Here is a 15934-nt window from a genome sequence, read left to right as displayed (position 1 = left end):
CTTTAATTTTCTTCCGATAACCATGGTCTTCGTCTTATTTACATTTTATCTTCATTCCATACTGTTCACAGATGTCATGTAGCTCCAGTAGCATACTCTTAGCATTGTCTCCTCTTCTGCTAACAACGCCATAACATAGCAAATTTAATATTAAAATGTAGACGGTTCGCCAACATCCAATCACTAGTGCTGGAAAAAGGTATTTGTTATAGGCTACGTTGCATCATACGTACAAAATGTCTGTGTACATGCGCGACTAGTTACGGTAGCGGTGCTTGTACAGTCCGGTCCGTATGAATGAACTCATAATATACATTTAAAGGATTTCTTATGTTTCAAATAAATTAACTCGGAACAAATATTAAATTTACAAAAAATATCATTATTCATTAAGTCGAACACAATTTCCCCATGTTCTGAATTCACTCTTCTCATTATCTGTTCTCTGTTGGATTTTTGTTTCGGCATTCTGATACAACCTCAAGTCACTTAAGCAGGTCTACTATTGAGGAGAGTCAGATGTTCACTCTCTGTGCCCCTTGCAGACAGTAGAAACACCCTGCAACGCGGCAAATTTTGTAAACAATGTATATAGAAATTAGTTACTACCCTAATATCTATACTTTTCTTCAGCTCTTCTAATCACTGACTAACTGAACAAATGTATCTAATATAGTTGCTTTGTGTCCGATTGAAATTGTAAATCTGCTATACAAAGAGACAATTTTACAGATCAATAATAACATGAATGTTATCAAACTGACAAATCCTACAAAATAATGGGTATTCATAATATGTGTTTATAATTGCAAGATTGCCAACACTTATAACCCATCATTCCCATCGGAACACAGCCACTAAAGCAGGATTGCAGAATTGGGGAACAGAGGAGCGGAAACGTGGGGAAAGAGTTCGTTACCCATCCACAAGGCCGGAGCCTTCAGTGACGTTTGTGTGACTTTAGGTATATAGACTGGTCCCTCTTCTCCTCCCTCTCTACCGTACAACGACGCGAGAGTTTAAGGGAAGGGATGAGTTACGTGTTCCGAGTTGTAACGCGTGCTTCAATTGTAGCAGAGTTCTGCATCCCTGCACTAGACTCTGACCCAATGCGGAAAACTGAGGAACTTCTAAGAGGATACAACTCCCATTGTAAGAATTCAACTCTCTGTTTCACATAATCATGGCGGAAGTGTGACGTTAAAGCCATGTTGTGTCCTCAGATCCTGCCAGTGACCGCCAGCCTGCTGTCGCTCAGCGCCCTCTCCATGGACCGCTACGCCTCCGTGAAGCACCCGCGGGCCTTCTCCCAGCTGCGCCCCCGCCGCCACGCCATGGTGGTCACCATGATCTTCGTGTGGGGCGGCGCCGTGCTCACCTCGTCGCCCGTCGTCGTCGTCAACTCGGTGGGATCCGGCGGCCAGTGCGAGGAGGCGTGGGCGTCGCCCACTTGGCGCACCGCCTTCAACGTGACGCACCTGGCGCTCGTGTTCCTGGCGCCCTGTCTCACCGTGGCCGTGTGCCACTTCGCGGTGGGACACAAGCTCTGCGAGGTGTCCCTCACGGCGGCCGCCGCCCGCGGCCAGCTCCCTCTTCCCATGCCCATATTGCGGCGACCCAAGCACGTCATCATCGTGGCGTCCGTGGCCAACGACGCTCCGTCCAAGGTACACATCATCCAGTAAACGGTTATTTATTTTTAGGTTCCGTATTCCAACTACCTATAAACTGGAATGAAGTTGCCTGATTCGAAGTATATGTAACGTCACAGCGCTTGTACAGGTACGTTCGTATACAAAATAGTTACGCATCCTCTGACCTCCTCATCTAGAAAGTCAAAATGGGGATGCAGTCATTGTGAGTTGTCTCATCGATCACTGCTCTTAGGCATCTTGGTCGTATTATTTAAGGCAGGCCTGCACAAACAGCGCTCAACGAGCGCGCGCGCTCCTTCGGAGCGGGAGAGCTGTGTTTACCGCTCGCCGAAACGGAGAGGAAGATACGTCAGAATGACATAGACTTGCTACAGGTAGAGAAGAGGGAAACGACAAATCTTTTATCTAGTGGAGTGCAGTGTGTAGGCCTATTCTCAGTAACTGTTTCACGTTGCTTACCTACTGCTACAGTACATTATGGAGGAATCTAAAAGACGGAACGTAACATTTAACATTTAACGATTTACAGCTCCAACTTATTGATCTTCAATGTGGCCTAAGGATTAAAGATCGTTTGAATAATACTACTAGCCTGGTTGAGTTTTACAAGACTAAACATTAGCAATAATATCCACGACTACACAGGCTGGCAGTGAAAATGATTGCTACGTTTAGCTCAACATTTATATTTGTGAGCAACTGTTTTCTATAATCAACTTTAATAAAGGCAGACATCGAACATTTGTAACTGATGTTTCATTCTGATAAGTAGGCTACTGTTCCTTTCAGCTGCGAACAGCATAAAACCTCGTTTTGATGTACTGATAAATAAAAATATAACAAAATGATATTCTACATTTAAGTAGCTATAGAATTTCTATTACTTCTGTAAAATAAATATATCTTTATTAATTAATAATAGTCCGAGATATTTTTGCAACACTGAACGGGAATTCATTTCATAAGCACTCGTAATAGTACTTCCTTTTGTGTATATTTTGTACGAGATCATTCCTTCTTCCAGTCCACCCTTATACAGAGCGCAGCTAATATCTGCATTCCGCTCATGAGCTGTGAGCCGGCTCGGAGAGCGCAAACCTTGTGCAGGCCTGATTTAAGAGGTTAGGTATAGCTTACAACAGTAAAATTTTTGGAAATATTCAACATTTTTTTCCTCCATTACTGTATCTTGTACTTACTTACTTACTTACAAATGGCTTTTAAGGAACCCGAAGGTTCATTGCCGCCCTCACATAAGCCCGCCATCGGTCCCTATCCTGTGCAAGATTAAGCCAGTCTCTATCATCATACCCCACCTTCCTCAAATCCATTTTAATATTATCCTCCCATCTACGTCTCGGCCTCCCTAAAGGTCTTTTTCCCTCCGGTCTCCCAACTAACACTCTATATGCATTTCTGGATTCGCCCATACGTGCTACATGCCCTGCCCATCTCAAACGTCTGGATTTCAAGTTCCTAATTATGTCAGGTGAAGAATACAATGCGTGCAGTTCTGTGTTGTGTAACTTTCTCCATTCTCCTGTAACTTCATCCCGCTTAGCCCCAAATATTTTCCTAAGCACCTTATTCTCAACCACCCTTAACCTATGTTCCTCTCTCAGAGTGAGAGTCCAAGTTTCACGGCCATATAGAAGAACCGGTAATATAACTGTTTTATAAATTCTAACTTTCAGATTTTTGGACAGCAGACTGGATGATAAGAGCTTCTCAACCGAATAATAACACGCATTTCTCATATTTATTCTGCGTTTAATTTCCTCCCGAGTGTCATTTATATTTGTTACTGTTGCTCCAAGATATTTGAATTTTTCCACCTCTTCGAAGGATAAATCTCCAATATTTATATTTCCATTTCGTACAATATTCCCGTCACGAGACATAATCATATACTTTGTCTTTTCGGGATTTACTTCCAAACCGATCGCTTTACTTGCTTCAAGTAAAATTTCCGTGTTTTCCCTAACCGTTTGTGTATTTTCTCCTAACATATTCACGTCATCTGCATAGACAAGAAGCTGATGTAACCCGTTCAATTCCAAACCCTGCCTGTTATCCTGAACTTTCCTAATGGCATATTCTAAAGCGAAGTTAAAAAGTAAAGGTGATAGTGCATCTCCCTGCTTTAGCCCGCAGTGAATTGGAAAAGGATCAGATAGAAACTGACCTATACGGACTCTGCTGTATGTTTCACTGAGACACATTTTAATTAATCGAACTAGTTTCTTGGGAATACCAAATTCAATAAGAATATCATATAATACTTCCCTCTTAACCGAGTCATATGCCTTTTTGAAATCTATGAATAACTGATGTACTGTACCCTTATACTCCCATTTTTTCTCCATTATCTGCCGAATACAAAAAATCTGATCAATAGTCGATCTATTACGCCGAAAACCGCACAGATGATCCCCAATAATTTCATCTACGTACGGAGTTAATCTCCTCAAAAGAATATTGGACAAAATTTTGTACGACGTCAACAAAAGTGATATTCCTCGAAAGTTACCACATTTGGTTTTGTCCCCCTTTTTAAAAATAGGTACAATTATGGACTCCTTCCATTGTTCTGGTACAATTTCCTTTTCCCAAATAGCAAGTATAAGTTTATAAATTTCGCTATATAATGCACTTCCACCCTCTTGTATTAATTCTGCTGGAATTTGATCGATACCTGGAGACTTGTACTTTTTCAGATTTTCTATCGCAATTTCGACTTCTGAAAGCGTAGGTTCGGGTATAAATGGCTCAGCAGTTTGTATTTCAATATCGTCCCGATCATTTCTATTTGGTCTATGTACATTTAGTAGTTGCGCAAAATAGTTTTTCCATCTGTTTAGGATTGATGGAGAGTCTGCAAGCAAGTCACCATTCTCATCCTTGATCACGTTTACCCTTGGCTGATATCCGTTCTTAAATTCCTTTATACCCTTATATAAATCTCGAATGTTTTTATTCTTACTATTTGTTTCTACCTCATTCAGTTTTTCCTTCAAGTAACCTCTCTTTTTATTCCTAAGTGTACGACTTGCTTCCCGTCTTTCACTGAAATAATTATCTCTCTTCTCCTCAACTGGATCCTGTAAGAATTTCAATTTTGCCTGTTTCCTTCTTTCTACTACCATGCAACAATCTTCATCAAACCACGGTTTCTTTTTCTTAGTTTCATAATAACCTATGCTCTGCTCAGCTGCAATTTTGATACTATCTCTGATATTTTCCCACACGCTATTAACATCTAATTCTTTCTCAACTTCGTCGGAACTTTCTAAAGTGGCAAACCTATTAGAAATTTCGACCTGAAAATTTTGCTTAGCTTCCTCGTCCTTTAATTTCAAAATATTGAATTTAGTAATATTAACTTGTTGCTCTACTCGCTTGGCAACTGATAATCTTTCTCTTAATTCTCCAATCACCAAATAATGGTCAGAATTACAGTCTGCACCCCTGAAAGTTCGAATGTTTACTATACTAGTATGTCTCCGTTTATCTATCAAGATGTGATCTATTTGATTGTGTGTCAATCCATCTGGAGAAGTCCAAGTATATTTATGTATATCCTTATGGGGGAATGTTGTACTTTTGACAATTAAATTTTTCGATGTGGCAAAGTTGACTAATCTAACTCCATTGTCACTACTAATTGCGTGTAGGCTCTCTTTTCCAATAGTTGGTCTAAAAATATCCTCCCGTCCTACTTTAGCGTTGAAATCCCCCAATAAAATTTTCATGTGATATCTAGGGAACTGATCAAAAGTATGTTCCAATTCCTCATAGAAGCTATTCTTTATATGGTCGTCTTTCTCTTCTGTAGGGGCGTGAGCATTTATAACTATGATGTCGCACCATCTACCCTTAAGTACTAAATATGATAACCTGTCACTGATAAATTCGACCTTTTTTACTGCTGATTTTATTCTTTTATGTACAAAGAATCCTGTTCCTAATTGGTGATTATTGTTTCCTTCCCCATAATACAACAAGTAATCTCCTATTTGTGATATGCCATTCCCATCTAACCTAACCTCTTGTACTCCCACAAAGTCTATTCTACATCTAGCTAGTTCTTTTGCTACTAATGTTACCCCTCCTGTTCTATAAAGACTAGTTACGTTCCAAGTGCCAAATCTCAAAACCTTATTCCTTTGCTGTGGTCGTGCCAGAGAATCAGTCCTATTCCGAGGCTTACTGTAGGAATTCGTAACAAGCTGTTTTTTACGGTAATGGGTTGTTAGCCCTTCGCCCAACCCCCAAGCTGGAGGACCACCCCTTATCGGCTGTCCACGACTGCTTATTCAATATATTCGCAGCTACCCTCCATATCTGGAGGCCGTCTCCTCTATCCGCAACCTGAGGACGCGCCATGCCGTGGTGATAGGGACCAATAATGAAAATTGGTACGTGTAAAACACTGTCCTTCTACTATAAAAACAAATATTTTTACGATTTAAAAAAATTATTTTTTTTTTTTCAAAATTCAAAGTAGTGGCAGTTTTTTGTGCAGTGATGAAGCGTTTCCTTCATAACTCATAAACTTGTTAACTTTGTCATGTTCTATTTCTTTTATTTTATTACTGAAACTCATGTTTATAATATCATGCTCTTTCAAGTATATTCCTTAGTAAATATAATATATTTTTATTTTGTGTTAGAATAAAATACTGATATTTGATCATTTCTTAAATGAATTTATTTTTTATCAGACAATCTATCAAAGGTAGAGAAGTGATTTTGCACCATATTGTAAATATGACATGCATAAATACACACAAAAACTTTCATCACAGAATGTTGGATAGTTTCTTAGTTATGTGGGAAACGCTTCATCACTGCACAGTGAACAGAATTAAAAGAAAACGTAAATAATTTTTTTAATCGTAAAAATATATATATATTTTTTTCATATTGCAGAAGGACAGTGTCTTACATACACTCATCTTCATTTTTGTACAAAATACAGTAATGGAGGAAAAAAATGTTCAATATTTCCAAAATTTTACTTGCTGTAAGTTGTACTAACCCCTTAAATAGCTATATCTTTGTGACTGGTTGAAGGTTAATTACAGAGGTAAAATGCCTTAAGTAAGACGTTCAAGGGTGTAATATTGCAGGGCATAGTTTAGAGTATTTGAACTAATATTATTTTCATTGTTAATATAAACAACATTACTTAAAAATTGCGTAAAATAAAAGTAAAGTGACAAAAACAGTGCATTGAAAGACACTACTGCAATACCAAAAGGCACAGAAAGTGTGTTGAATGTAATCAAAAAGAATCAGTACCATAAAAATCTGAAAATTATGAAGATATTAACTCGACGTTTAGCATGGATTTGTGTAGCCTACCATGTTGTTCAGTGCCAACATCCCAATTAATAAATAAAATAATCTACATTTTAGAGTATTTCTAGGAAAGTATATAGAAAATTAGTGGGGTTCATTAAAACATCCTACAATTTGTAGGTTGCATAATTTGGCAAAGTGTACCGTACATAACTTAATTTAATAAAATAAGAACGGAATGATCAAATCTTACTTTACTTAGATTTGCTCTACTTTAGATTCCTTTGACTTTTCTTTTATTTTTCTTTACTTAGGTTTGCTCTAGTTTACATTAATTTCGTTTGGTTCACTTCAATTTTGTTTGCTTTACATTACTTTAGTGTGCTTTATTGCCATTTATTTTACGTTGTTTTAATTTTTATTACTTTAATGTGCTTTACTTTATTTTTTTGGTTTGTTTTGGTTTAATTTATTTTACTTTACTTTGGTTTGTTTTATGGAATTTATTTCCTTTTAATTAACTTTTCTTCGATTTGTTTTGTTTTAATATGTATTACTTTAATGTGCTTTACTTCATTTTTGTTTGGTTTGATTTAGTTTAATTCATTTTACTTTGGTTTATTTGGTTTGTTTGGCTGAAATTTAGGCCTATTCCCTTTTAATTAACTTTTCTTCGATTTGTTTTATTTTAATATGTATTACTTTAATGTGCTTTACTTTATTTTTGTTTGGTTTGTTTTAGTTTAATTTATTTTACTTTACTTAGTCCACACCTGTGACGTAACGGTTACGCGTCTGGCCGCGAAACCAGGTGACCCGGGTTCGATTCCTGGTCGGGGCAAGTTACGTGGTTGAGTTTCCGGGGTTTTCCCTCAACCCAATACGAGCAAATGCTGGGTAACTTTCGGTATTGAACTCCGGACTCATTCACCGGCATTATCACCTTCATATCATTCAGACGCTAAATAACCTAAGATGTTGATAAAGCGTCGTAAAATAACCTACTAAAATAAAGAAAAATTACTTTATTTTGGTTTGTTTGACTGGAATTTATTTCCTTTTAATTTAATTTTCTTCGATTTGTTTTGTTTTAATTTATATTACTTTAATGTGCTTTACGTTATTTTTGTTTGGTTTGTTTTATTTTAATTTATTTTACTTTACTTTGGTTTGTTTGACTGGAATTTATTTTCGTTTGATTTACTTTTCTTAGATTTTTTTTTGTTTTAATTTGTATTAATTTACATTATTTTTGTTTGATTTGTTTTAGTTTAAGTTATTTTACTTTACTTTTGTTTGTTTGGCTGGAATTTATTTCCATTTAATTTACTTTTCTTCATTTCTTTTATTTTAATTTATTTTACTTCTGTTCAATTTATTCAGCTTCGTTTATCTTTACTTGACTTGACTTTGGTTTACTTTATTTAACTTCAAGTAGGTTTACTTTATTTTACTTTAACATTACTTTACGTTGGTTTGCTCTACTTCGTCTTATTTTGCTTTGCTTTATTTTATTTTAAATTTCTTTTACTTCACTGAAGTTTACTTTATTTTACTTTGTCATATTTTGCTTCACTTTCTTTTATTTCACTTTACTTTGCATTGATTTGCTGTAAGAGGGGTCGTGGCCTATTTTAGGACAACATTGAAATTTGTCGGTAAAACTTCTCACAACAAAAAATTACTTTATTTTACGGTACTTTAATTTGATTTGAATTATTGTAAGAGAAGTCATGACCTATTTTAAGACTCTGTATTGGTATTTGTTCGGAAAGTTACGTAAACGAAACAAATTATTTTACTGTATGTACTTTGCTTTGCTGTAAAAGATGTCGTAGTCTGTTTGAAGATTTTATATTGGCACTTATCCGAAAATGTACTTAAACCAAATAAAATACATTTCTTTTACTTCAGTTTAATTTACGTTTCGTTAATTTGCTGTAAGATAAATCGTGATATTAGTTTTCATTAGTTTTATAGGCTATAATTAAATCAAGGAAAATCCTGTCAAAATATACGGCAGAGAGAATCGATTTCCGGTCCATGAGGCAACGCAGTAATCCACGAATATTAAATTCCTCAAACACGGGCTACGTGAGGGTTCATCTTCGCATAAGTATAGCTCAATGTGAGAATCGCACACATGGATCTCCAAGCAGGCACGCAAAAGTGTGTGCTGTAATATTAACAGGAATGGTGTAAAACTTAGTGCAATGTCACATTAAGAAACAACATCTCGTACTTGGAGAGATTAGTTTGAATTGCTTTTATTTAGTTGGCTATTTAACGACACTGTATCAACTACTCGGTTACTTAGCGTCGATGGGATTGGTGATAGCGAGATGGTATTTGTCGAGATGAGGCCGAGGATTTGCCTTAGATTACCTGAGATTCGCCTCACGATTGGGGAGGATCTCGCAAAATCACAGCTAGATAATCAGTTTTGAGTTATTATTCTAGTATCTAGACAAGTTTTAATTTCATAAACTTACAGTTAGTACAGGTATGAGTAACTATCTGTTTTGTATTCTACTATATGCTGTGAACATATAACAACATCTTGTAAGTTATTGGATGTTTGAAGGAAGTTTCGACATGAACTCATTAATAGTTTCCTTATCAGTCCTTATTTTCTAACAGTAAATACGTATTATCACGATATGGTTAACTTCTTCCTGTTCAATTCTTGCTACTGAAGAATAAAATATACACACAAACACAAACAGTATATGCTAGTAGGCCTATGCATATAGGCCTATATAATTTCCTCCCACTTTACAGCTTGAATAAGATTTCCATCATCCGATTCGAACTATCCTTCCTCGCTGGTTACTTACCTGGTATCATCACCCACAATAATATTTCTGTGTCTCGATAGCATTTTTCTGCGATATGTAGCAATTACTTTGCCTACGCTTTAATTGATCCATAAAATCTGCTGTTGAAGAACATGGGAAGGTCTAAAGCCTTGATTTTTCTGAACCGACGCATACGAGTTGCGAGGTGCGAGGCCAGCTTCGCACAAATCCGGACTACACGAAAGATAGTGAGTGGTTTCTATAACTGCGAGGTGCGAGATCTGCGTACCTCGCAGTTATAGAAACCTCTCATGCGTCGGTTCAGGAAAACCAAGGCTTAACTCTGTACATCGCTGCGCTACAGTTGAAGATTACCTGGTTCAGTTTTGCAAGGTTTTCCTAAAAATATATGGCGAATGTCAAAAGATTCCATGATTCGAACTTATTTCGCTAAAATTATTTATCGCCAATACTCTTTCCACCGACAGTAGGTAACCGTGTAGTTGATACAGCATCGTTACTCACTTAAAACATACATTGAATGTATAATTTTACATTCCACAGATATGACACTTTCTATGGAAAAGTCGTGTTCAGATATATTCAGAAATTTTAATGCAAGCGAAATCATAGACGCTGAAAATGTCGTCTGAGGAAATATTACAGATATATTAATTTATCCCACAGAATTTATATGTAATGTTGATACTTAATATTTCAGGAGAAATTAATATATCTATAATATTCTCTTAGTTAGCAGTGCATAATAACTGCAGATTCCCGGCCAACATGTCACTCACCTGAGTGCGCTCCTAGTATAATGGCAGTTGACATTGGATACACGTCAATATATATATATATATATATATATATATATATATATATATATATATATATATGCCTAACTTGGAGTCAGGCCACAAAGGGAAACATCGAAGGAGGAAGGTTCGGTCCGGCGCTGTGGATTGAATTCGGCGTAGCTCAGTGGTCAGAGCGCTTGGTACGTAGAACCAAGGACCCGGGTTCGATCCCCGGCGCCGGAGCGAATTTTTCTCCTAAAATATCAAGTATCAACATTACAGATAAATTCTGTGGGATAAATTAATATATCTATAATATTCTCTTAGCTAGCAGTGCATAATAACTGCGGATTCCCGGCCAACAAGTCACTCAGCTGAGTGCGCTCCTAGTATAATGGCAGTTGACATTGGATACACGTCAACATATATATATATATATATATATATATATATATATATATATATATGCCTAACTTGGAGTCAGGCCACAAAGGGAAACATCGAAGGAAGAAGGTTCGGTCCGGTGCTGTGGATTGAATTCGGCGTAGCTCAGTGGCCAGAGCGCTTGGTACGTAGAACCAAGGACCCGGGTTCGATCCCCGGCGCCGGAGAAAATTTTTCTCCTAAAATATTAGCTCTGAGGAAATGCTTACCATAATCTACTTGACATTAATGAAATTGTGCTAATAAAGCACAAAATCAATGATATGTCTGTAATCAGTAAAAGTTCTGTATATATTTCAAACTTATGAGCATTTTTTAGCATGATGGAATCAATATTTTTTTTTAATTCTCTGCGTCCCTCAGAATTTGTTTCATAACCCTTTTGCTCCTCTACTAAGCTGACAGAATTTATGACCCAGTAATTTTAATTTTCAATGTATGATTTAAAAATATGTAATATTTTCTCCTAAAAAAACTGAAATTTGGTATGAATTCTGTATAAAACCAGTAAAATGTTGGTCTATCTACTAATTCGTCGATGTAAAATGCTTCAACTATTATATTATAGGCCTGTAGTCTTTCAATTTGCAAACATCTTTGTTTTCACTTACACTTTCTCCAGTCCTTCTCGGTCCACAAACTTTTGTTATTATTGCTTGAATCTTCTGCCCATATTACGGGCCAAAACTGCTCTATACTTTATGTTGGAACATTTTGATCCATTTCTGAGTTGTTTTTGTCAAATTTCTTCAGTAAAGCTTATCATTCATATTAAAAGATACGCTTAATTCTTCGTTGACCGGACCTTTATGATCAACGGAATTTATTACCCCCATCATTGTAGCTCAATTGATGGATCAAATGGCTACAGGCTAGAAAGTTTCGGATTCAATTCCTGGTGATAGTAAAAAATCCAGATCAATCGCGGGACCCATTCAATCTCCTATCAAATTGAATATCGGGCCTTTTCCGAGAATAAAAGGCGGTCGGAGCTTGATGCCGACCACACCACCTCATTCTAGTGCCGATATCATGATATCATGGAGCTCTACCTCCATTCCCCATGTGTGCTTTCTGTATGTCGATTGATCTCAAAAATTGCCACCGTTTCACAAAAACTTTCGACTTCAATTTATACTTTTGCACGTCTGCGGTCTGTCTACGTACATAGGGGATGTTTACAAATTATTGAAGCGGATTCCTGATTTTATGGCCGTATTGTTAGAGATACGGTGATCGCGTTTGGTGTTGTACCTCCCAAAGTTTAATTTAATTTCCCGGCAAGCGTACGTTTCCTCCTATAGCCACGATAGCGCTATACATGTAAGATGGCAACAAACAGTGAGAATGAACATGCTTTCCTCGAATTTCATCCAACTCTACCTGGCACAACGGTTCGGCGACACTTCAGAACGAAGTTCCTTAAAGATCCACCAAGCGTCAACTCCATTCGACGATAGTTTATAAACATATTAAATCCACGGAATGCCTCTGTGAAGTGACGTGAACGGGCCGTCCTCCTGTGTCTGAAGAAACAGTTTCGCGCATACGATTCAGTTTCGCGCGTAGCCCGCAAAAATCAACTCGCAAAGGAGGCGGTGAATTGAACATACCACGATCCACCGTTGTAATAATAATACATAAGAAACAAACATTAGCAACCATAAAATCCATTCATTCATTCATTTATAACTTCTTCACAAACAACACATTACAAAGAAAAGGCTTACAATAATTTAAAATTGAATTGAGATACCAATAATGAAATATAGATAAACTAGTAAATTGATAATTGATATTGCGGGTTTTGAACTCCGTTCATGGATGGCTCATCAGTGTGAAACGTTGTTTTATCTAAGAAACTGTAGCGTCATGCTGAATCTCTATCGTGTGTTCTCCTGAAGTCGTGTACCCACGAAGCGAGGCTGCCCTATGATGCTTGCTTCGCTCAGCGGATACCTTGCCACGCAATATTGCACGGCGGCCTTGCAAGAGTGCGAGGCTACTTCACCTGTGAGCCAATCCCAGTCTGTTTTTGGATGCAATCAAAGGCGTCGCGCAGTGATTAACTCGCTCCTTGCGGACTGTTCGTTGGTAATGGTGTCATGACTCAACTAAATTTTAACTGCCTCAGTTGCAGCGCACTAACTGCTGGCTCAGGCTGCTTTGCGTTCTACTCACGCTACCACAAGGACAGAACCATAGGCGGAGAGAGAACAGTTTCCTTGGGGGGGGGGGGGGGCAAAGCAAAACCATAGAATCCTGATATAACGAGATTATGAGGGACATTATTTATCTTCTACCACCATTATAGCTTGACCTTGCTACACCATATCAGAATATGATCATTTAATAAAGGTATTGTAAAATAAAGTAAAATTGTAACAAAATATACAGACAATTTTACTTTTTTCTCCTCTTGTAAGGAAGAGGGACTCGAAGGCTTGCACTGCAGCCTGAGACTTATTGTGCTTACCACTCCTATTCTGTGAATGAATGGGTAGCCGAACGGCCTCGCTTTTGTACAAGTATAGCACGCCACACCGTGAACTTAACCCGGTCTATTGTATGGATGATGTGTGAATTAATGATGGCGAAATGAGTCCGAGGTCCCTCATCGAAAATTACCCAGCAATTCTGCTTCAATTGCTTGAGGGAAAACTCCGGAAAACCCCCAACCAAATAACTTGTCCAAACTGCTTGTTTCATGGCCAGACGTGCTTATCATTATTCCACAGCGATGGACCAATTTTACATTTACTTTATTTGTTTATTTAAAAGAGCAAGATATCATATGAAATGTAAATTCTAATTATTTTATTTAATCTCGTCTTTAAGTTTAACCGGGATCACTTTTATTTTTTCTGCATTGTTGTGCAGTATGTCACACATATTTCTTCAAGTGGCTGCTTGAACACCTGCAGAGTTCCAACCATCAGTACAGGCTGTTAATTTTACAAAAAAAAAAAAAAACATTATAGTGCTTGCATTCCTCTGATAAGCTATAGAAATTCTTATACATTCAGAAATTTAAAATAAATATTATAGTCCAGACACATGGTCTGAAGACAATAATTCGTCAATTTAAGCACAGAAACTTAATCATAAACAAGAACAATAAAAATCTTTTGAATTCAATATTTTATAATGTTAATAGAAAAAAAGAGTTCGGCCAAGTTTGGGGGGGAGCATTGCCTCCCCATGCCCCCCCCCCATAACTCCATCTATGGACAGAACCGAGAGGCAAACAACAAGCGAGGCTGCCGCGAGAGGCGGCCAGAAGTAGCGGCCTCGTTTCGTGGATAGGCGCCTTAATGTCAAATCGATAAGTTCTGTATGATGATGCCGATGATGACATTATAAATATGCTCCTAGTCTTGAATTCATTTTTCCTGCATTTCAGAAATTAGGAATACATCTGAAGCGGTGGAAAGGCACACAGTGATTAAATAAATATGTATCAGAGAGTGTTTCTTGCTATGCAAGACATCTGATGAGTTGTTCTATCATCGCGAGGTAATGCGACGCTAGACAGCCACAAATGACTCCATTAGCGGCGACGCAAGATAAAACAGGTGTCGTGTTGCAGGTGATCCCGTACCGCGGGGGAGACATGCCCGAAGAGGACGACTCCTCAGACAATGAGGCCCTCGCCCTCCAGATCCGAGCAGATCTCGATGATTTACGACCGCGATTCCCGCCGCGGAAGAAGCGTCGCCACATTCAGAGCTCGGAGAGCGGGCCCGTCAAGTTGAACAAATTGCAGCGCGCCACGCGCTCCGAGCGCAGCATTGTCCGCGCTAACCGCCGCCTGCGACGTCCGCCGCCGCCCTGCCCCCGACCGCCGCTCGTCAAGACGGCGAGCAGACAGTCCCTCCACAGCCGACGCCACTTGGCCAATATGCTCGCCTTCCAGGTAACGGTTGCTTTATTATTATTATTATTATTATTATTATTATTATTATTATTATTATTATTATTATTATTATTACTACTACTACTACTACTACTACTACTACTACTACTACTACTAGCCATACCAGTGCGCTTCGCTGCACTTCTTAGAATTAAATATTGACAAATCTAAATACAGTTTCGTAATTACTTAGTGAATGATAGCTTTTTGTATGTTGTAAGTCGTTTGCTCCTGAATCATTTTGAAAGTTGTATTTAAAACTATGAATTTAACTGTTATTATCATGCAATACTTCCTGGAGTTGTTCAGTCAACTGTACCTTTAAGATTGATACTATCCCGGTCGGGGCACGTTACCTGGTTAAGATTTTTTCCGGGGTTTTCCCTCAACCCATGAGCAAATGCTGCTTAACTATCGATGCTGGAACCCGGACTCATTTCACCGGCATTATCACCTTCATCTCATTCAGACAATAAATAACCTAAGATGTTGATACTGCGTCGTAAAATAACCTACTAAAAAATTAAACAAATTGATACTAAATAATTTCGAGGGAAAAATTGTTCCGGAGCCGGGTATCGAACCCGGGACCTTTGGTTTAACGTACCAACGCTCTACCACTGAGCTACCCGGGAACTCTAACCGACACCGATCCAATTTTTCCCTCTATATCCACAGACCTCAAAGTGGGCTGACAACCGTCAAGCAACCAACTTCGAGTGCACAATGACTCCGTGTGACTTAAATTGTGGTTTTCTGTTAACGAACAGTGACGTGTATTATGCAAATCAAGATTTCAGGTATAACTCCCTGTAAAGTTGATTTGAATAATTTCGAGGGAAAAATTGTTCCGGAGCCGGGTATCGAACCCGGGACCTTTGGTTTAACGTACCAACGCTCTACCACTGAGCTACCCGGGAACTCTAACCGACACCGATCCAATACTATATATATATATATATATATATATATATATATATATATATATATATATATATATATACTATATTAAACCTA

General features: G+C 37.9%; 1 protein-coding gene across 1 annotated transcript in view; it reads left to right on the top strand.

Annotated features, from left to right (window-relative positions):
• LOC138700056 (alpha-2Da adrenergic receptor) overlaps window positions 1-15934 on the top strand; it is a 687508-nt gene that overhangs the window by 619680 nt on the left and 51894 nt on the right. The window contains exons 5-6 of the mRNA XM_069826359.1: window positions 1224-1667; window positions 14591-14917. Of these exons, the coding sequence (XP_069682460.1) occupies window positions 1224-1667; window positions 14591-14917 (771 nt within the window). The remainder of the gene's footprint in view (window positions 1-1223; window positions 1668-14590; window positions 14918-15934) is intronic.

The sequence above is a fragment of the Periplaneta americana genome, chromosome 5 (assembly GCF_040183065.1).
Source record: "Periplaneta americana isolate PAMFEO1 chromosome 5, P.americana_PAMFEO1_priV1, whole genome shotgun sequence".
In the NCBI taxonomy this organism is placed as follows: Eukaryota; Metazoa; Arthropoda; class Insecta; order Blattodea; family Blattidae; genus Periplaneta; species Periplaneta americana.
The sequence above is the reverse complement of the archived record's forward strand: the minus strand, read 5'-3'. Positions and strand labels throughout refer to the sequence as shown.